This window comes from Rhea pennata, chromosome 1 (genome assembly GCF_028389875.1).
Source record: "Rhea pennata isolate bPtePen1 chromosome 1, bPtePen1.pri, whole genome shotgun sequence".
In the NCBI taxonomy this organism is placed as follows: domain Eukaryota; kingdom Metazoa; phylum Chordata; class Aves; order Rheiformes; family Rheidae; genus Rhea; species Rhea pennata.
The window spans coordinates 74386716-74410630 of NC_084663.1; the positions used below are offsets into that span (position 1 = coordinate 74386716).

At 41.4% G+C, this 23915-nt stretch overlaps 1 protein-coding gene across 1 annotated transcript in view; it reads right to left on the reverse strand.

Annotated features, from left to right (window-relative positions):
* Positions 1-2833: 2833 nt before the first annotated feature.
* LMNTD1 (lamin tail domain containing 1) overlaps positions 2834-23915 on the reverse strand; it is a 44841-nt gene continuing 23759 nt past the window's right edge. The window contains exon 8 of the mRNA XM_062568441.1: positions 2834-3144. Within this exon, the coding sequence (XP_062424425.1) occupies positions 3007-3144 (138 nt within the window). The 3' untranslated portion in view covers positions 2834-3006. The remainder of the gene's footprint in view (positions 3145-23915) is intronic.

A 23915-nucleotide genomic window follows, 5' to 3' on the forward strand; every position in this document is an offset into this window, starting at 1 on the left:
CAAGGAGTCAGCGCAGAGAAATGGGAAAGACCCTTTATGCCCTGCCAACGCATGACTATTCCCTACACTCACAGCTTTGTCCTTCACAGTTTGAAATGACTCATTGATAAAGGCTCCCACTACTTCCTCTGGGAGATCACTGAACAGCCTTTCAGGCTTCAGTGTTAGGATGTTTTTCTTGATAGTCAGCCTAGATGTTTCTCCACTCTGTTTCATCCCATTGCCCCTAGTTACGCCTGGTCCCACCCTAAACAATTGCTTTTCCCTCTATGGGCTGATGTAGTTCCTACGCATATCAGCAAGTGTTTGAGGGGAACCAGGATGACCAACTCACAGATAACATATAAGCATGTTTTTACTCTAATCTGCAGAAAAAAAATGCGCTAAAGGTCCTGCCACGATGCTGTAGTTTGGCGACTGAGGAAAAAGAGCGAGGCGTGTTGTCTTGTGCCTGTTGCAGTCCAATGCCTACTGAAATTAATGGATTTAGGGGACTTTGGGAGCTTTGCAGGTCTGAAAAAAGCTCTCTGTTGGGCATCGACGCCTTACAAAGAGTTGCCTTCAAGGCCAGCACCCTTTCACCAAATGCTGCCCTGAGCGATGACGCCAGTCTCGCGAGGAGAGGATGGTGCCGCAATGTAAACCTAGGCGTTGCCACTCTGCATGTGGGCATGTAGCCACCAGTGGTCTGCCATGGGACCGATACAGTTCATATTCAAGCTCAGAGAACGCAGTGACTGTAGCAGACAGGTTAGTATGGTGTGCCTTCAGTTGAAGAATAAGCAAGGATGTAAAGTGGCATCAGGTGCCATCTTGAAGGAATAACTGGATCATCTTCCACCCCCTGCTTTCCTTTCCCTTCAAGTGTTATATACTTACAGTAAAAAGAACAGCAGTGGTAGCAGGATTCTTCAGGATCTCACTGCTTAACACAGGCTTAAAGATTCCTCTGGATGAACCAATATAATGAAAAAAAATTAATAGCAATGTTATATTGTAATCACAAAGCAAAAAGGATTTGAAAATTGTGTTTATTGACTTCTATGCAGCAGGAACAGCCTGGCAAAACAAAAGGGAAGAAAAGCAGACAAATGGGAGGCTACAAATGAAGCTTAAAGCAAAGCACAGAGCAAACAGGCATGGCTTCAGCGGGATGTCTCTCTGGTTTATAGAGAATTGTATAGCTCCCTCTGCTCTACAGAAATATAAGAGAACTTTCTTTGGCTTATCAATTAAGCATCAATAAAGCACCAAAACTGTGCTTTAAATATCTGCATAGGTTTGGGGGAAAACCTCACAGTTTCCAGGTCTTTTCCTTTTTCTCAGCTGCACACATGTACTAGTATCATGCTTTAAAGGTACTTCTCAACATCCAGAACAAAATGTTGACTCTATTTTCGCAAACAAACAGCAATGAGAAGTTGAGCTCATTGACTCAAAATGGCTACTTCTTGATATTAACTATAGGAAGCATTACTTCCGCAAAAGTGGAACAGATAGGTTCTCCCGTAATAAAGAGATAGGCCATCTAATTCCTTGGTAAAATCCACAAGAGGAAATTCTCAAAGGAAAAACTCCAGAATTATTTGCTCACACATGTTGCTCCATGTTATACCTTAAAGGATCAGAGTAGGTCAGTTGAAGAACACTGCAGGGGTTAATGTTGTGGAAAGATTCAAATGCAAGTGGCCAAGACAAAACTTGACTTCAGAGACAGGAAATGGGAATTGTTTTGCCTCATCCCATATGACTTCAGCTGACTTTTCTCTCACCTTTTGTGGGTCATGAGTTGAAAGCTTTGAGCTTCTTTGGCTTTGTTACTGCCAAATGGATCATTCACTCGAATGTAAAAATTGGTGAGATCAACAAAATGCCTTTTGGTATGGAGATTTCAAACCTGTGAATACTATCTTCATTTTTCACCACTGAAGAGAAGCGCAGGTACTTCTCTTGATGCCAGGAAACACTCACCTCTCTACTCTTTGGCAGGGTGGTTATTCACTGTCACTTATGTAAGGGGATGATTTCATAATTCAGAGAAGATGCTCAGAGTTAAACAACTATTTTAATAAAATTTGTGAAAAAAAAAATCTTTAAAGATTTGTGAAAAGAGCCACGGGGCACTTAAAGGCAAGTTTCTCTTGCTGACAGCAGAAATGAAGTTCAGCTATGGCTTTCCATGTTTGGAGGAAAACCATCCATTTACAGTTGGGACTTAAATTTCACAACATTCTCATGGAGGATATTCAGATCAAATCTCATCAAAGATTTGTTCAAATCAAAATTAACTTTGGGATTGCAACTTTCCCAGGTTTATAAGGCCCAGGTTTATGAGGGATCTGGAATTTTTTAAAAAATTACCTCTTAAGGCAAGCTTTAGATGATATGAACACATTCCTGGGGCTAGACGGGATTAGGAGAGTTCCTTTGAAGGGCAGCTATGATATATATAGCTTTGCTTAGCCATTACAACCCTGTTAATCTGATTATCACCTCCTGCTGGCCTAAAGGACACTCCATATGCCTGCCTTTGCCTACCTATTTGAATATATCAGCATTTCCACTTCAACTGCAGGTTTGCCAGTAGCTTATAAGACAGGAGCAGCAAACAAGCAATTATTGCATGAGAAATAATGCACAGCAAAACCTTTTCAATATCCCTTTCTTCTGCAAGCAAAATGGATGTTGTTTCTAAAGGCAGCCATTTACCTGTTCAGCAACATTTTTTCTCTTAAATGTTACATTTACATACATATGTACACATATAATGTTTATAGACTATACACACCCTATTGTGCATCTGTACAAATATGTAATTACTATAAAATTCTAATGATAAGAATCATTGGAATAAATGTTATGGGACATGGTAATCTGTACTAACAACATTGACATTCTCTGGTGTCACCACAGAGCCAAATCTTCTCACCTCTTGAAGCAACAACCCGCTTAACCATTTTGCAAAGGATATAAAAAAAATAATAAGACCGAATAACTTCATCCTGTTCATAGGTTTTGCACTGGAAGCTGGAGAAAGTGATGGGTTTGCAGCATGAAGCTGTAAGATGGAGTGACAAAGTACTTCTGGAGAGCAGTGCCAGCAGGGGGACGAGACCCTATGTACATCACTCCACCAAAATTAGGCTACAAGAAAAAAAACAAGATCTCTTGTAAGTACTTGCAGTGCATACAGCATTCAGTCAATTCTTTTTAATGTAATCCCTACTGAGTTGCTTTAGCTTTTCTTTCCTCGCACTGACTTAAACACTCATGAGCTTTTCTTCTTATTTATCCAGTATATAACAGGTGAAGTGACAATGCAAATACCTCCTGTGCCATGGCTACTGCCTTGGACCTGAAACCAATGGTCCTACAAATGTCTGCTTTGTGGCTGATCCTTTTCCTGAGACTCCTCTAGGAGGCTAATTGGTGTAAGTGAAGACAAGGGTGCTACCTCCACATGCCTTTGTTCCCTATGGATTGGACTGCACTTTATTTTGTGTTTAAGACTCGTCTCCACCTGCTGAAAATTGACCATTGCTGGTAAATCAACTTGTAAAATCACATTGAGAAGAAAGTCAGGTCAGGACCCTAGTGGTATAAGCATCCCAGTCTTTACCAATTCTCTGATCCATGTATGCTCTGCCATACTCCTTTCTCCTTTCTTCTGGAGTAAGAGTAAGAAGAAAAATGGAATTTCATCAGAGCAAAAAATATCAAGGGAAAAGATAAATTGAGTTTTTCTAAGGCTGATCATGGTTGATCCAGGTGCTGTTATTTTAATGGAGCTGTTTTCAATAAGCAATGAACATTCAGTTTTGGAAAAATCAGAGATTACTCAAAGTGATCACCTAAATATATTGGTCCATCACTTACATACTCTGGTCCCTGTCCAAACAAAAATGACAAGAAGCATTGAAAATGATGAAAGTCTGACAACATTTGGAAGCTTATTAGTTTACATTTTCCATTTTGAGGCAGAAAAAAATGTGTGACATAATTTTAGCTACCATAACCAAGAACTCATGCAGACAAATTGATAATTTCATTGCCTTGCAATCTTAAACTGTATTCCTAAGACCTAGTCAGTATACAAATAGCTGAGGAGAACAAGAGGCATTTTTAAATGGTTGCATTAGGGAGTACCATAGAAATGAAGAACATAATTCTTGAACTGCTGAAATGAGGATGAAGTCATTTCAGTCATGCTATTACTGCTAAAGCACTTATGGAGTGAAGAAACAAACTGCAGCGTTCATCGAGGTCAATGTGAATCTTCTGCTGGCTTACATGGGCGTTGGTACCTTAGCAATACTGTTTTCTAAACTGTATCATGCTTTTTCATGTAAATAAAAATGCTGTTTTCTGTTCCTAAGTCAGCTGGGGCAATAAGTTTCCATAAGACAGCTGTAAGATTGAAGATGATGTTAAGTCACTGCCAGTCCCAGATCTCCTACATTTTGTTTGGCCCAACTTGAATTGTCCATTTATTTAGAAGATGAAGAAAAAGACAAGGTGAGTTGACACATTTTTCAGAAAATCTTGGTCACAGATCACTGGTGTCTGAGTATGCAGAGACTGCAAGGTGATTTAGGCACTTGTAAGGATTGCAGTGCACAGAGAAGTAAGCAAGAGATTTTATTGTGGAAGGATGTAAGGGAGAAAGTCTGGAGAAGGGAAGACTTTCCTTTGGCTGAAGAGGATAGGATTAGAAACTTTCTGGGCAAGCCTGACATCCACAAATCCATGGGCCTGGATGGAATGCACCCACGGGTACTGAGGGAGCTGGTGGATGTTGTTGTCAGGCTGCTCTCCATCATCTTTGAAAGGTCCTGGGGAACTGGAGAGGTGCCTGAGGACTGGAAGAAAGACAATGTCACTCCAGTCTTCAAAAAGGGCAAGAAGGAGGACCCAGGCAACTCCAGGCCAGTCTGGAGTCTCCAGGCTGATGCCTCACCTCCATCCCCGGAAAGGTGATGGAACAGCTCATTCTGGATGTCATCTCTAGACATACGGAGGAACAGAAGGTGGTCAGGAGTAGTCAGCATGGATTCACCAAAGGGAAATCATGCTTAACCAATCCGATCACCTTCTATGATGGAATGACTGGCTGGGTAGATGAGGGCAGAGCAGTGGATGTTGCATACCTTGACTTCAGCAAGGCTTTTTACACTGTCTCCCGTAACATCCTCCTAGACAAGCTCAGGGAGTGTGGGTTAGATGAGTGGACAGTGAGGTGGATTGAGAACTGGCTGAAAGACAGAGCTTAGAAAGTTGTCATCGGTGGCGTGGAGTCCAGTTGGAGGTCTGTGGCTAGTGGAGTTCCTCAGAGCTCAGTACTGGCTCCCACACTGTTTAACTTATTCATCAGTGACCTGGATGAGGGGACAGAGTGCCTCCTCAGCAAGTTTACTGATGATACCAAGCTGCGAGGAGTGGCTGACACACCTGAGGGCTGTGCTGCCTTTCAGAGAGCCCTGGACTGGCTTGAGATCTGGGCAGAGAGGAACCTCATGAAGTTCAACAAGGGCAAGGGCAGAGTCCTGCACCTAGGGAAAAATAACCCTACGCACCAGTACAAGCTGGGGGCTGACCTGCTGGAGAGCAGCTCTGCAGAGAAGGACCTGGGAGTGCTGGTGGACAACAAGTTGACCATGAGCCAGCAATGTGCCCTTGTGGCCAAGAAAGCCAATGATATCCTTGGGTGCATTAGGCAGAGTGTTGCCAGCAGGTGGAGGGAGGTGATCCTGCCCCTCTACTCAGCCCTGGTACTCATCTCGAGTACTGCATCCAGTTCTGGGCTCCCCAATACAAGAGAGACACGGAGCTACTGGAGAGAGTCCAGCGTAGGCCTACAAGGATTGTCAGAGGGCTGGAGCATCTGCCCTATGAGGAACGGCTGCGAGAGCTGGGCCTCTTCAGCCTGGGGAAGAGAAGACTGAGGGGGGATCTTATCAATGTGTACAAGTACCTGAAGGGAGGGTGTCAAGGGGATGGGGACAAACTCTTTTCAGTTGTCCCGTGTGACAGGACAAGAGGCAATGGGGACAAACTGAACCACAGGAAGTTCCGCCTGAGTCTGAGGGGGAATTTCTTCCCTGTGAGAGTGACGGAGCACTGGCACAGGTTGTCCAGAGAGGTTGTGGAGTCTCCTTCTCTGGAGATATTCAAGGCCTGCTTGGATGCAACCCTGTCTAACATGCTCTAGGTGACCCTGCTGAGCAGGGGGGTTGGACTAGATGGTCTCTAGAGGTCCCTTCCAACCTTACTGATTCTATGATGTGGTCTCGTGGCTAAACAAAACAGAGTAGTTTTCAGGGGAAAACTCCAATTTATCAGTAGCAGAGCCAGCTGTTTACACTGTGACATTGAAAAGCTTATATCAGGTATCAGTCTAAAAATGTTTAGCACATAAGGTTAGTTCTGAGGCTTAATTAATGTCAGTCTTTCAATTTCAAATCCACAGAAAGGAAGTGGAAAACAGTATGCCTTTAGCTGTTTAGCTGGTTACGTTTAGGATCATATACCTAGAGGGATTTAAGAAAAATGTGTTGACAGGTGCCTTCCCTGCAGTTAGTCTGCTCTAATTCCTTACAGAGTGGCAGTATTTTTAGCTGCACATGAAACTACAATATAAAAAAATGTAGTGCAAATATAAAGGGTTTATGAAGAATTTAGGAAGACTGACAGGTCAGCAATTCCTTCCATTTCCAACCTCTGAGAGCGGACAGGACCAAAAGTTCCCAGAAAAGAGAAAAGAAACACAAAAGTGGGCAATTACAGAAGACCTTCCCCACAGGATGAGTCCCGGCCTCAATTATATAGTCTAGCAAGAAGATCTTATCATTAACCATACATTGTGGAGGAGCGTCCTCTTTGATTTGTTCTAAATGCTCAATTTAATTAAACTCCTTTTACTCTTTTTTGGAAGAATAACCCAAATTAAAAAGTCATCCTCTCTATACATTGACCTCTCCCCACTGTTTTTCCTTTTCTTCATCTCTAAATGACAGTTCCAGTCTTTTCAAGTTCTTTTCCTATGAACGCTTTAATCATTTTAATGTCCCATTTCTGGAGCCTTCTATTTCTGCAAAATATATCTAAGAGAAAATAGTGAAAAATGAGTACAGTATTTCAGATAAGCCAATAGGCTTGGTTTATAGAACAGCATTATAATATTTATAGGTCCTGTTTTCCATCCTGGATTGTATAGTACTCACACAATTTGTTTCTGATGCCTCTGTGTCTGAAGCATAAATTTGCACTGTCAGCAGTGATGACCCATTCCTCATTTCAGAGTAGATAATTTTCAACTATTAAGAGTAGCTGACACTTGTGCTTGTTTTTTTTTTCTTCCCCAAATCTGGTTATATTTATTTGAAAAGAGCAGATTCCAGTTACTATCATACTTCCTATCCACTTTGCCTTCCTAGATTCTTTTAAAGGTTTCCGTAGTCATCCTAGTCCTCCATGGCCTTCAACCATTTTGTCATCTTCAGATTTTCTCACTGACACCCCGTTTTCTAGACCATTAAAAATAAAAAAGCAAAGAATACATCCAGTAGTATGGATCATTAAGACACTTGCTGCTAATCTTTTGCCAATGTGAAGACCTAACATTTCTTTCACTTTTTATTTTCTCTCTCATACCTAATTTCTAATGCTGAGTAGTACTTTAGCTGGTGCTTATGATATTTATGATAAACCCCAAAAATAATGCTCAGATACCGGTGCTATGAGGTTAAATAAAAAGTGTTTTGAGTAAAAACAGCTGCATGAAAAGCTGTTTCTGTTTGATGATTCTTATCTCATGTCAATATTGTGTATTCTCCTTATGCTCTTAATGTCAGATTGCATTAGTCCTTAAAAGACAGTATGATGGGGGAACATAAAGCCACTCTGCTGCTGTTTTAGAATCAGTATATCGTAATGCAATATGCTCATCAAAACTATTCAGATATTTTTTTCTTTATTAGAACAGCCATCTTAAATATACGCCAAGAAAGAATAAGTGTTTTTCAATGGAAACCAAATTCCACTATGTACAAAGGGGTAAAGCATGATTATCTTTACCTGTTAAGCCAGGAGATCTATTCTAGAAATAAATCTCCTGGGTCCAACAGTCTGAACATGTTATTTCTATACCTATGCGAAACCATCCTTAAAAATTGTCTGATAATGAAATAAATCTGTTGTAGGCTGAGATTTACTACAGCTATATATTCAAGAGGCCTTGACTATGCTGAGTCTTTCAGAAATAATCTGATTTTAAGTATATCACCGCATTTCAAAGTGTGGACTTCTTTCGATGAAAGTGTAAGTAGCTAAACTTATATATGTAGGAGATATGTTTGCAAGTTGAAGAAAGAGGGCAGCAAAAGGATGCCTCATTCTCATCCACAAGAGCAAGTTAATTTTGGTTCAGGGCTGTCTCTAATTGGTATAGACCTATATGACGCAAAGCTTTTCTGTACGGAGTACTGACTGAAATAACTCTCTGTGCTGATGCTGCATTACAGACAAAAGATCACTTTTACTCTGGAATAATGAATGTGTTTCTAAAGCCAGAGTGATAGTCTGGAAGAAATTCACTGTCCTCCTAGAATCACGTTTGCACGGGGAGCAAGTCTAATATCGGTAGTGATTAAAATGAAAATGTAGAAAGTCAGACACGGTGTTGCATCCCATCTCTGAAAAATGCAGCAGACACAGTTCATACTCAGAGCTTTGCCAGCGTGCCTTGCTGACCATGGGAATATCTATTGTGCAATTATTTACTCCGGCATTAGCTGCTGCAGCTAATTTTCCCCATGCAGACAAGCTCACAGCGTTGCTGAAGAGGTTAAGGAAACCTTTAGGAAACATTTTCCCCCGAGTCAGAAAAGCATCATCATTCACAAAGAACAGTAAAGCAAACATCTAATTTTAAGGAATTTCTACTCATATGATTGATTTCCTCATTATCACTTTCTCTGTCATTCACTCCATTCTTGGGTCTGGGATCATCACAGGGATTAGGCAGTGATTTGAGAAAAACAGCACGGTCCTGGTAGCGTGGCTTATCCCAGTGTTAAAACGACAGGAATAGCCACTTGGGCTATTCTGTATCTGGGATGAAGCAGAAAGAAGATGTGAATGTTAGCATAATATAGGCATCAGTTTAATTATTCTGTTGGCCTAGAGGGTCTAGAAAGAGAGAGGAGAGGAGACTAGCTAGCTATTAATGAGCGCAAAGGGATTTTTACAAGCTAATTGCTAAGAGGAAAGGAGCATGTTTAAAAGGTGGGCTGCTCCACTCAACTTTTAATTAGTGATAAAAACGGAGAAATCAGAATATTTTAGTAAAACTCCAGGTGATGAAAAGTCAACGTAATAAATTCAGTGTGGATGATAGCACTTTACAGTTGTAGTCTGCTTGCATCTCAGAAGATTCAGTGGGAAATCATATCTTTGAGAGCTCTCACAAGATGCAGAAGCACACTATATGCCATAGCTCAGATCCCACAAAACAATCAGCGTCTCTCGAATGGGGAGAGATGTCCATCAGAGCTGAGACACTGCTGCCCCCTTTCATCCACACATGCATCACCGATAGCTCAGTTTAGTTTTTGTCAAATACACCCATATTTGTCAGTGGAGAGTGAAATTGTACTGTAATGCATACAAATACCACATTCCTTTGGTTTTTCTTTGGGAATGAAGCTCTCTTTACTATCTATAAAGAGATTAAATCAAGTTGTTGATTACACCACACAGGATCCAAAGCTTTGACTGTAAGAGAGAAACCACAAAGAAGGCTACTAACCAAACCCCTTTTGACATGGAGAGAATATACCACAAGAAGAGGCAAAGCCAGCCTGTGATGTTCAGGACTTCACCTCTGCTTCTGTTGGGTGAAGTTGGGGCAGCATGAAACACCATCTGCAAATTATTTCTGCAGACCTTGGTTTGAGCTACTGTAAAGGTAGAGACCAGATCTGAAGTGGGATCAAGGACTGCACTTTCCTGTAGTTTCTGCCTGCTATTTTGTAGACTTTTGGACCAGATCCATTTGGGGGATAGTCTGAATTTCACTCTCATATAAAGCAACTCTGAGACTTATATGGAATTTTACAAATTCTGTTTCAATCTGCCTTCAAGTTCCATTTTTTTGTGTTAGAATAGATTATCAATGTGAAGTAGAGTTCTTAAGTAAACGTTCCTCCCCTTGCCCAAGTTGCTAGGATTATTTCCATCAAGAACAAAAAAGTATTTTTGTAATTATAATATCTTCAGAATGTTTCTTGGAATTTTTATTTCACAGCTTTATTCCTTCTGCATTTCTGCATTACCTGGGCAGTCTAAGCAAATGCATCTCCTAGGATGTACATCAGCAAGCAACTCTTTGAAGATAAATCTCTATTTACCAAGAGAGAAGACAGGATTGCATCATGGGGCAGGGAGCCTAGCCTGGGCTCTGGACCACAGAAAATAATGGCATGAGACACTGCAGTTCCCAAAGAGGCATTTTGAAATCATTTTGAATGGAGCAATATGGGTTCTTGGCCTGCAAGTGTTGCTTGGGATATAAAGAAGTGAGTATTTTCCACAAGAAGAAAACAAATGATTTTCCAAAGACTCTAGCTGTAATCCTACTGTTAGCAGGGAAAAAAGTGAAAACAAAATTAAATGCCTAAGAACAGGGCTTCATCACGCTGCACAACTTGGGGTACTGGAGTATTGTAGCATTAGCAACTTAAAGAAGAGGTTTCGTACAGATTGAAAGAATGACTCAGGCAGCCTTCTGCTGAACACCTACCTATGTCCTTAAAAGGAGGAACTTCAAGCTCTTCTACCTTGCTAGGCACATGTCTGATGATTGCCTTGTAGCCGTATTGCCTGAGTCCAAATCCTCACAGATTTTCGGACTATTCAGAATGCCTGTCTGAGCATTGCATGATTATCATATCTCATTGGTAAATTGGAACAAAACCTAGATCTAAACACTCTTGACTCCAAAGAACTTGAAGAGCAGATCGAAGAGTTGTTATAATACAACTTAACTGTTTGTATACCTAGGCCAGCCTTTACACCTATTCTACACTGCCTGGAAATTTCTATATCACAGAGTATTCACATAATTTGGGATAATAAGATCTAAGCTTTGCCTTTCAGTTCAGATCATAAACCCCAGACTCCTCTCATATACACGTAGCCATCTAAAAGGCAGGCATCCTGTCCCAGTTAATTATATAGGTTGCCTCTACAGTCTGTGGAGAGGAAAAGGTATCTCCAAAAGGAAAAACATCCAGTCAACTCTAGACAGCTATTTTTGGATAGGATGAATCATCTTCTAGACACATCTCTCTCTTCACTGGCTCCAAAGAGAGCCCAGACTTAGACTAGACATCTAATTTTTTGATGCCTAAGGTTAAATGAAGGAAGTCTTATTCTAAATTACAATATCATTATGTTTCATTACAAACAATTTGTTACTGTATCTTCACGGTGTAAAACCAACACTCTGTCACACAAAGGCATTCCAAGAGTTATAATGATAGTGATCCTGATAATGTAATGTGAAGCCTTATTTATTCTAGAAATGTTAGTTTTACAGTACTGTTCAAGCTTATGGCAATCTCAGGAAAACTGGCCTAGGTGGCAATCTTAAACCTTGCTAGAGAAAGCTTGCTGCAGTCAAGTCATGCTGTGCTTTCCCCTTCTCCTTTCAAATGCAGTAAAATCTCTGGGTATAACTCATGCATTTCTTTGCTATTCCTCTTGCTTAGTATGCAGTACAAAATAATTTTTAAGTAGAAGTTTTAAAGCTCTTAAGACAATGCAATAATATAATTTCTCAGTGACCCTTCAATATCTTGAGTAAATAAATCAGTCCAGTGAACTACTGGCTCCCCTCAAAAATCCTTTCTATGCAAAAAATAGGGTCAACATTGAGTTTAGATACAAAGGCGTCCCAGACATATACACAGTGATCTGAATGTACCCTGGCGTTATCACCAGATAAGCACAACCACATCACCAGGCAGAGTGCTCTGCACTCCATGGATATGGAAGCTATGGGAACAAGTGTCATCTGTGTGTGGGGGAGAGGGGGCAGAGGGTCTAGGCAAAAAAAAAAAAAAAAAATCTAAGAAGGGAATCATTGTTTAGCTAAGGAATGTGTAGGTGTAAACACACAAGCCATATACCTTGAGCCAGCTTTTAGTAGCTTTTCCAAGACTGCTCCACACCTATTGGCAGGAGCCAAATTATGAGCAGCCACTATCCAACTCTTGCCTTGTAGGTGGACACTGTTTTTTTGTCTGCAGCATTTGCTGACTACTTTCCCTCCAAAGGGAACTACCACTTTCCCTCCAAAGTTGTTACCTGAACTGCCTTCATCACCATATTACTTAACTATAATAGCAATGTCAATGATTAAAAAAAAAGAAAGAAAGAAAAGAAAGAAAACACCTTGGCTCTGCTCTTTCATTCCCCAGCCTCCTTCCCCTTGTTTCTGCCAGCTAAAGGCAACTGCAGTGCACAAGTGTTTTCCTTTTCCCTAAACAAGCTCTTTTCTTTCTGGAGTTCCAGCCAACTCCACTGATTTTTCCTCTCTACCTGACCTCAGACTAATTAAAAAACAGTCTTTGCAAATGCTTTCTGGAGGATCACCAAACTTGAAGTGAATTTTCAAGAGAAGGAATACATTTCAAAAGTGTTTGAAGTACATTCCAGTAACAAAATCCTGTGACTGATCAAGGTCTGATCCCTTGATGGAGTAATCTGGCAAGGCTCATTTCTGAGCACAGAGTTTAGCTGGTTTATGCCACCTGAGGATTTCATCCTGCCTTTGTTTCCCAAACATACGTCAAGCTTCCAAAAAATAATGAAGTTAACAGGTCATGCAGCTGCAGCCTTCCACTTACTGATAAAGACAAGGAAGGGATGTGAATCCCACTTTCTTCCCTTCCCAACAAGTCCTGTTTCGTTGGTGGTACAGAGATGAGATTCCCTGGAGAGTCCTCTACAATTGTTAGTTTCTCCATAGCTAGGAAATTATGGGATTTAAAACAGAACTGAAAAGATCTTGTTCACTCACCATATAATTACACAAAAATAGTGTATTTTATATTTGAGGAAGGTAGGTGCTGATAGTAACAATTCAGCTTCTAATAGCACTCATCATGAGACTCGTTGGGACTGATGACAGATGATTTTTCTTTGAAATTACAGGAACTCTGAAATTTGGACCAGTTTAGAGATAATGTCCATATATTTATTTCTGATTCTCAAGCAGTCTGCTAAATTATAGGAGAAAAGGGAGAAAAATACTCTACAGTGATTCTAGTGATCTTTTAAAAATTAAACTTGCAAATAGAGAAGGGTCAAATCAACATCTGGCCTGTGGATTATTTATCTGGTTCAAACAAGAACTCTGCTGCTTTGAAAAAGCATTGCGTACAAACTTGTTTCTAGCCAGGAATTTCTTTATAACAGGAGATTTTTAGAATGGGAAGATTTACATTGTTCCTCTCTCTTTGTACAACCCTGCAGAGAGAGAGAGAACCCATGTGTGTGAGTATATATGTATGGATGCAAAATCTCAGAGGATGCGCTTTCAGAAAAGCCAAATATATGCCATAGTGTTTGTATATGTTCTTCCAGCATATCTTGTTATTTTGGTCACAAATTACAATGGGGACAAGGAACTACTCCAGCTGGATGTAGTTTGTTTACTACGTACATTGTACATTGTTTACTACATACTTGGCAGGAGATATATATGGAACTATCTATATGACACAAGTGGACTATGCACCACAGTGCTCAATTCAGTCATAAAAATGCTCTAATTTATTGAAACAGTGCAGCTGGGTGACACAAAAACTTATCAAGCTGATGATTCCACTGCTGCCCAGAACAAATCACATCCCTGGTTCACTGTAGCTCTCTTTAGCCTATTCCTCCATTTTAGGATTAATCTCAGCGCTCTTGAAATGTGCTAGATAAACAGCATTTGAAACTGAAGTTCTCTGCTCTTCCATGGAACAGATCTAGCTAAGAAACGGCAATGTATTCTCATCCTTGCAATGAGACATTGCGTTCTCCCTGCCAGCATAAACAACAGCACACTCAACCTTCCCTCTCTGTGGGCAGCCTGTCTGGCAAGAGACAAGTCGTGCCATGGATGTGGAGAAATCCAAGAGGTTTTTGGCTCATTGCAGAGCACAGCCTTCACAAATGAAGCTATACTGCTTCCACCAGAAGAAACAGCTGTGCCAAGAGCTCAGACTGAGCTATTAAATCCCAGCAAATCTGAATGTGTTGACTTCATTCAGCACTAATATGGGTGACTTTGCCTCATGTACCCAGAAATTGATAGGCTGAAGAGGACAGGGTAGAAGTACTGGAATGGCTCAGGGAAAAGCCTGCCCAAGACCAGCAGAGTTTATAACCTAATGGCTAGCGTCAGCTGGCTCCCTGCAGCACTACTTGGATATCTGCCCACCAGACTCCCCACTACACTCTATTGTAAGCATATAATCTCAATTATTATATATTTGGATCTTCCCAGACCTCCACTATCACAGATAACAGAGAACTAACTGTCTTTAAAATGTGCTGCCACGCTAGATGTTGTTAATACAATTTTATAAGAGCTTTCAAGTGCTAGCAAATTCTGGTTGTGCCCACTGAAATCATAATTTGAAAGCTTCTTTTGCAGCTGCCTGGCCTGGTCTTCTCTGCCGTAGCAGCTGAATGGATGCCCACCAACTCATTTCACGGGGTGATATCATTATCACATGCTTCATCTGAAGTAATAAAGAAGAAATAACAGGCTGAGCAACTACTAGACTTCATCATTATCAACCACAACCAAATCTAAACCAAACAGTTAGAAATGCTAGCTGGCCCAGGACTTCTACCAAGCCATACAGCGTTTCAGTTCTGGGTCACATAAAGTCCAATGCCACCACTAAGCATGGCAGGAAGGGCTGCTTAGGTTATGTTTCCAGTGAGATTTACACTAGACAGAAGTGCTGCCTTTAGGCCTATGCCTTTAAAAGAATTTGAAAAGAAGAGTTTGAAGAGCTGTTCTATGTTATATCCAGTTTAGCATTTCCTTTTCGTGAAACTGCAGAAATGTCAGAGTATCATTACAACAAAACCAGTGAAATCATGGAAACAAAGTCAATTCACTGTGGTTTGCGGTTGCAGTGAGTGATGCCATCACACAATCACAGCAAACCACCAAGCATGTAATTTAGTGAAATGTGGCATAGTTGCAAGGCAAAATGTTTGTCATGCAATATAAATGGTTGAAACAATCATTGGTCTTTTCCTATGCTGAGGCTTCTTCCCAGCATGGTCTCCTGCTCACGGAATCGATTAATTCTGCACCTGCAGGTTCCTGCAGTAAACTTTACAGGATGAACGCGACTAGGGGTGTCTTAGTGCTGTGGACTGCTTTCCCATTTGCAGTGCTTTTTATAGGCCCAGATTCTGACTGAGGACACAGTGTTCTGGCCCAAAAGGACGTGTCTTCACAATACCTTTAGAGTGAGACTGCATCTGCTCTTTTGGAGAGACACAAATCTAATAAGCAATCTGCTTGGTTTATGTACCATGAAGCATGAGTACAGAATGGGTAAGATTCTTATTCATTACATAATTTCTTTGAAAAGATGAACCTAGTGTGTTTGTTATCAGAGCCTAAAGAAAGAGTAAGATTTTCAAGGTTGGCCTATATTTAGCAAATCCTTTTTTGTTTCTGTTCGTCAGACCTATGAGAATCCTGTAGACTTTTTTCTCCTTCTGAGAAAAAAATGATATTCTCTCCATTACATAATCTCTTTGCTTCAGGTGCTTAAAAACATGTATCATTTAACCTTTACAAAAGCATTATGCCCTGGATTCATATGGGTAAACTAAGGCAAACAGGAAGCTGAGCAATTTTCTTAAGAGCTGAGCTAAAAATACAAGGCCAGAGCTTCCTCTGTGTTAACTAGCACATTGCTGATCTTTAAGCATTGTCCATTTTTTCTGGAGGGAAAAATCAATGTAATCATCAAAATGTGCTGTAACAAAACTCAGCATGTTCTTGACACAGACACATTTTCTAGAGATTTCAGTTTTATGAAGTTGCACTGAAGGAAGGAAAACCAATATATTAAGGACATAGGGATGTACTTTTACATAAGCAGTTCTCTGAGTGCTTAAAGGGGAGAACCTTCATGCAAGGAGTGTTTAGGACCTGATCCAAAGTGTACTGAAATTTCGCACTGGCTTAAATAAAGCTTAGATCAGAACCTAATCTGCTATATTGCAGAGATATTTCTCAAGTGTACGATGTGACAGACCATTCTGTGTGTAGCTTAAGTGAAAGAATAAGGGCAGCAAAGGGAAATAATATGGGCAAAAGCAGATCAGGGAAATAGTGGCAGATCATTCAGTTGTCACTTTCCCTTTTAAGAGCAAACCATCAGTCAGGAATGAGAAAATAGCGAAAGGGAAATGAGGTGCACTCCAGATCTGAAAGGCAGTGTCCATAAAAGAAGAAAAATCTAATAGAATATTCATTGAGAATTAATCTCCCTCTCTCTGGCTCTCCCCCCCACACACCAACCTCTCTCCATATATATCTATACAACATGAAGTATACAAGTATACGTGCCTTTAAAGTATTAGGAGTTTTAAAGAAAAGTTTGACAGTTCCTATTTGATCCTACTATATGAGTTACAGAGACTATTCATTAAAAATCTCTAAAATACACTTTACTGGTCTCTATACCTGCTCCTCAGTTGATGTAAGAAAGCGTATGTCCTCTGAAGCCAGCAGAACATCAGAGATTTACATGCATATAAGATCTCATTACGTTGCATCTGAATTTATACTGCATGTAAAATGACTGTCCCTGGCAGGGACTGCAGTGGCTGAAAAGCATCACACAGCAAGGGAAAAGGGTGCTGTGAAGCTGTGTGACCATCATGGCAATTGCTTGGGTCTGTGAAGGAGACACTGTAAGGCTGCAGACTTTCTAAACTGCTTTGAGGATTTTTAGGCCTCCACTGCTGAGCTTTGTCCAAACTTTTCCCAAAGTTTCAGCAACAAAGTTTGAGATCAGGTTATTTTCCTTAGAGGGATCATGGTCAACAGAAAGGTGCCTTGATAAATAAAATTGCATGCTGTGGGGAGTCCTTTGCTTCTGCTTTAACTGGTGCTATGGTTAACGTCAATATTTGGCTAGCTTGAGATTATTTATATATATATATTGAACATAAGGCAGATTCAGTACAAGAAGGGAGAAGCAGCTCTCTTCAGAGCTGGGCTGGAGCTGCAGGGTTCACAACCCGGGCCAGGTTCCCAGCTAGCACACGATGTGCATTGAAGGCTGTCAATTTTTGGCTGAGACACACAGCCTCCGGCTTTTGGGTTCCTTCAAGAAAGAAGAGGGGGGATGATAGGTGTCTTGTTATTACCACTACAAAGCTTTAGTTGCTGAGAATAAATGTAAACAATCTGTAGGCTATATGGCTTTACCTGAATTATTAGTGTTATTTGCTACCTGTTGAGCATTGATACTTTACCTACTCAGGGAGGCATGGAGGACTGTGCTTTCCAAGAAAACATAATTCTACTTTTCTCCCAGGCTTTGCAGTGAAAGCAAATAACTGGAAGCAAGACACCTGAGGTCTAGATGAGGTGATGCCACCCGCCACGTGGGAAGGTTTACTTCTGTTGTGTCTCAACAGCAGTGCATCGCTCACTCACCTCATAAAATGCGTGACAAAATTTTGTTCCTGAGTGTACAGTACACTCAGGTTTTCACATGTGATACGATGCTTCTGCCAATGGCTGGTTAGCTGGCCTGCTGCCACCAGCTTCAGAGGTGAGAAATTAGATCCAGACTGAATGAGACTTGAAAAAACGACGTGATTTCTGATGCACTGTTTGGGGCTTTGCTTTGGGTTTTTTTTTCCTGATTTTGTCTTCATGCCACCAGCATGTTTGCGCCAGCAGCTTAGTAACCGCTGGTTACTCAAAGGTTCAATCCCAGCTTGAAACTCGTGTGAACAGTCGCACTCCCTAAGCGGCAGGGTGTCAAAGGGACAAGCTCGCAGGCAACGCAGAAATTGCACGTGGCAGAGCACCAGCGCGTCTGTGCCTCGCGCCTCGCTAACGTCCTCCCGACCACGTACCCGGCGAGCTCGCCTGCGCCGCTGGCCTACTTGCCAAAATTCGGACCTCTTCTGAGGTCGCCCAAGGCCAAAGTTCGTGGGACAATTCGCTCGCAACGAATAACTCGCGCGGCCTTATGAACACGTGATGTAACGTGCTTATTTGGTGACGCCCGCAAATGATTAGTTGGCCTGAGCCCCGCTCTCCCCGAGGTGTTGTTTACTCTCAATAAAATCACTATGCAGCTGGCACTGCTTGTTATCCATGCTGACGCTCTCAGCGGAGGCACCTACAAACGAACGGGCGCGGAGACTAACATACCGTGCTGGCCAAACAGTGAGGGGAAATGCATTCTGCCGTTTTTCAAGCCCCGTCTGTTTCGCGGAGACAAGTCAAGTCTCAAAGAAGTCTCAAAGAGCTTGGAAACCCTGAGGAGCCCCAGAATTTGCACATACTGACGCTTCCCAAGTGTTGCAAACCAGGAAGGCGAAACCCGTGATTAAAAGAGTTGGTTATATTACGCCACCAAAAGAATTCAGTTCATTTATTTTACTCAAGCTTAGGTTTATGTATTTGTAATAATACTTCATGGACGGCCGGTAGATGTTCTGTAGCTGCATTTTGTGCATGCAATGAAATAACGGGAGATCCTTACTGACTGCCTTTTTGGAGGAAATTATCAGGTCTGCAGAAAAGCTAAACGAAAATGCTCAGGATTTTACTGTGGCTAGATTAGCTTTGTTTAGATTGTAAATGTTGCTGTGTGTAAACAACAAGACAAAAGCTAAACATAAGTGGCAAAAAACAAAGCGGAGGACAATTAAACGCCCTCGATAAAAATTTCAATTCTCTTCAAAACCTGCTCTCAGGCTCAATTCTAGATATGCACAGAGAGCTCATGTTATGTCCTTTACGCCTCCTGCCCTGTGGTGCAACAGGCTCTGGTTAGCTGCCAGCCCCTCTTATTCCTGCAAATCCCCAGCCTAAAGCAACAGCGGCTCCCAATGCCTTTAACCCTCGCTAGCCAGCACAGCCCTGGTCACTAGGCCAGTGATGCAGTGTTGCATCCATTTAAACACCACTGCTCCTGCACCACGCATCATTTCCAACGCGCATGCGGGTACTGTTCTTGGGCATCTCTGCAGGAACATTTCCTTTTTTTTTTTTTTTTTTTTTAAGTTGGGATGTATCTTTCCAAAATTGAATTCATAATTAAAGAAAAATAGGAAACTAACCTCTGTCTGCTTTCTAGTTTTCAGCCAATTGATATACTTCTATTTGACATATATTGTAAAACTGTCCAGCACATGCTACAACAGCTGCAAAAAGCAAATGACAACAGAGCACCCTTTTTTGTCAGCTAACAAAATAAAGCTATTTACAGAATGCATTTACCTCCCAGCTGTTTCGCAGGCTGCAGTTTAGGAAACCAAAAACAAAATTGCATTATAGTGACATATCATTTTCCACATCCACCACAAAATGATGAAAGAAGAAATCAGTGTCATCCTACTGCAAATGATGTTTGCTTGAGTGATGTAGAAAAGGCGGCACACAAAGAACGGATCCACGTAACTGCTACGTGTTGAAATTCAAAAGCAGCAGGAAAAATAGTGTACTTCCTGCTGCTGAGTCACATTGATCCACTTAAAGGGACTACGGAAAATAAGTGAATAGAGCTTTCAGCAATTAATTTACCAAATCATCACACAGATAAAGAATGAACTGAAGATTTCAGAGGATTTCTACATCTCTACCATTAGCCAGCAGTGACCTCACTGTGGTTGGCAGCACAACTTCACACACTTTCACCATTACTTTTCCAGGATCACACATGATTTCCAACATGTACACAGGTACAAGCCTTGTACACTGCCAGAAGAAGTGTTTTCAAAGCCAATACAGGTGAGAAATGCCATGTAAATCAAAACATTTTGAAGGTAGAGACTAGGACGAAGAGCTGCGAGAAGAGGTGGGAAGAGGCTGAGATGCACACACTCGAGAAGGAGGCAGGAACTGCACATGGGAGGGTGGAAGGATGGAGTAGTTGCGTGACAAGGTAGGAGGAAACAGGGGATGGGAGCTAACTGGGAAACCTAGGGCAGGAGGCAGATGGCACAGATAGAAAGTGCCTGGTCAAAAAATGGAAAATGTACCTGGAGAAAATTGGACCTTGCTAGTAAAGAACTCAAAGTAGGCAGAAACCACACAATACATCAGGAATAGACAAGAAGGCAGGGTGGACGGTGAAGCTATAGTACTTAAGGGACCTAAACTTAGATTGCACATGCCACCCTAATTCTGACATTTCCTAATTTTTGTGGAGCCAGTTTTGTCACACCAACATTCTCTTTACAAAGCTTTGTGTGTGTGTGTGTGTGTGTGTGTGTGTGTGTGTGTGTGTGTAAGGTAATTTATCTGGAGAAAAATTATGAATCAAGTATAATTCCTGTATATTGAACCCAAAGGATGTATTTTTATTTAAAATTGCGTTACAAGTAGTTTCATCCCTTTGAACCTTAATGTCTTAGATAATATTGCATCATAATATCGGGAGTTGCCTGGTGGGATACATCAGGTCATTTTGGCAATATAATTAGAAGTGAATCTTTATTTTTCCCCTTAGTCAAATCTCACTCAGAACTTCAACTACAACTTCAAAGCAGGCCTCAAGCAGAACGTATGAAGTTGGTAGCACAGTATGTCCCCATGCACTGGATGCATGCACTTAGTCACAAAATACAGGTATGAACTACTCTATAATCCTCTTCTAGTGTTTCTGGCCTGAGATTTGAAGCTGTAAAGAGGTACTCAGTGGCAGGATGTACCAAAAGACAAATTTAGTCTAGCTTTAAGTTTTGTTATGAAAGTCTCCCTTAGCACTGTAGGGGAGGAGAGGGAATTTTTCAGAAGTACAGTGTTTTCATAAATTGCTGGTAATGCATTTTCTTTCAGCAAAGTTACAGACAAAGTGAACTTCTACAGTACCCAGAGATTCACTGAACCTCTCTTGCCTTCCTTACCTCTCTCACATGTCTACTATCTTCCTGATAACTGTGACATAAATAGCATTTGATTTTACTTTGCTTTTAGAGCTCTGTCTAAAGCAAATGTGCAGTGACACATGGACATGTACCAACTCCCTGGGATTATGCACAGTAATATCAACCGACTGATTGGGCAATACATTTTTTAAAATCATATCGAGCCCATGGGGGAGTTCACTGCGTGTGTCAGTGTCTCCTGGCTGGAGCACACTGATGTGATTCACCAAGTATTTTGTTTAATAGGAAGAGAGGCAGACGAAAGGGAAACAGTCCACTCTTCATCAACAGCATGTTGGCCGTGGTCACTCCCTCCTGGCACCGTGGTCACTGTGCAGTTATGCCAGAACAGAGACATTTTTGTGCTTCCGTTGTTTGGGACTTGCACTTTCTATTCCTGCTGGTGGTGATCACTGCAAAACAAAGTTTTCAGGGCCTGAAACTGTGGGAGAAGAGGTGAGTGTATACGGTATGATATCAGAGGTAAGAACTGGTACCTCTGTGCAGGGAGGCCCGGTGCCTCCCTTATTCCTGCACACACCCCACTTTCCATGACAGAGTGGAACATCCCCTCATAAACATATTTGCTAGTGATTTTTCATACCCTCATTTTTCAAGCTACTAAATATTGCAGTGAACAAATCCAGCTTTTCCCTTTCCCCCATCAAAACACTTTAGGCTGTTACTGAAATTCTCTTCCAGAGGGAATAATTGCATTCTCGTAGTAAGACTTATAAGCCACCAAACAGCTACTAGAATCACCTTCTCCTTATTTCTGTGAAATCCTGTATACGAGTCGGGGAAAAGTTTACACCCTGTCTGACCTGTCCTGAAGTTCGAGTGCAGTTAATGCACAAACACAGCCCTGGGATACAATCAGTTTTTTGCTACAATTTTTAACTAGAATGTAAGCAGACTGAGAGATAGCTATATCATAACCAGGTTGGATGTACAGCATATAGCAGCATAGCATATATACATATGAAGGGCTGAGAATGAAATAACAGCACTCCCCCTGCCACCAGGTCACTTTCCAGAACTGCTCTTCTTCTCACCTGATACTCAGACTACTTCTGAAAGAATTTCCTTCCTTAAAGGTTAAGACAAAATATGGGTTTGCCTTGTCCCACCTTAGTGAAAAGGGATAAATCTGGATAGAGGCTTTCCATGCCCTGAGAATCGTAAATTGCAGGAAATATGGAAGACCAGAGACAAAATGCAAATTTAATTTACTTGTTCCAAAACAAACACCCTCACTTATCCTCCAGTGTGTGAACAAGCCTGAGGGTGGATATGAAGAACTGAACGGCATATGAAGAATTGAACAACACCAAGCCTATCCTCACAAATCTTTAGGAATTCCTATGTCTATTCTGAGATGCTTGAAACTCACTTAACTTGTAACAGAAGCAATATTGCTAACCTTGGAGACCAAATATCATAAAATCCGCAATACAGGATAAGCAGTAGAAAGAAGGCTTTTAGGTTCCCCATAATATAGCTTAACACTATTCCAAAGAGTTTCTTCTTTTCTGTGTACATTCAGTCTCTGGCTTTGCTATTGGGACTGCTACTAGCACCACATAAAGTGATGGCTTCTCTGCTCAAAACTAAACTGAGACCTGCAAACATGTCTCACATAGGTTAAAATACATCCATCCGCTTGTGGCAACAGCTGGGTCACACCAATCCAAACTGCGAACAAACAGGTGAGAGAAAGTCCCTGCAATTAAATGCCCGTCATTAGCATCCTCACAACTGCAGCCGTTTAGTGTCAGCCCTGCGTGTGAATGCAAAGCAGCTTGAAGTGCAGTGAGGAAAATGGGGGAAAAAAAGCACCGTGAAACATTGCCTGCTCCATCTTCTTTTTATCAGTAACCGAGAGTGTCATTTGTTCCCGTGCTATTCCAGGCAGCCTGAAATGCAGTGAGGAGAGTATCAGCGTGAACTCAGTGCTAATATTCTGGCAATTCCCTGTGTGCCTGCAGCCAGATAGTTTGGGCTTCTTCTGTTTCCTTGTTCAAAAAAGAAAATGCCTGAGAACATAGCAACAGCTAGTGCAGAAAAAAAACAAACAGAAAGGCAAAAGGATGGCTTATCAACCACGGGACCTTGGTGATTTTAAATCTTGGATTTAAAATGGATACCCACCAATTCATGAGAAGGTATGGTGGGGACTACAAGAATAGAGAAAGAGCCAGGTGAGGCGGCATCTCCTTCCTCCCCAACTCCTATAGTCCACACACAGCCTCACAGGTAAGCCAGCCCTTTCCCACCCTTCGCGTCCCACTGAACTCCACGGAGGAGTTTGGAAGGCGGCCAAAGTTGTCCTTTCTGTCCTCCTTCCTCTCACCCAAGAAGCAGATAGCTGCACTGGGGTAGGCAGCTACACTTCTGATCTGTCCTTACCAATTCATTGAATGTCGTTTCTCAAATATTCTAGCTTTTCCTAGGGCTTATTTGGCATGAAAATGGAAAATTTTCCATTTGGGGGAAAAAAAAGACACCTTTTGGACAAGTATTTTCAAAGCCAAACCCTCTTAATTACTGGAATGGGGATTTCTTTATATGAGATACTACTAAAACCTCATGTCATGGAACAGCAGAAATGACTCAAGGGGAGCTAGCAGCAAAGGTAACGGAGAAAGAAATGAGTGGCCTTTGGGACTGTAGTGAATACCAATCAGCAGGCTGTTTTTCTTTGGTCA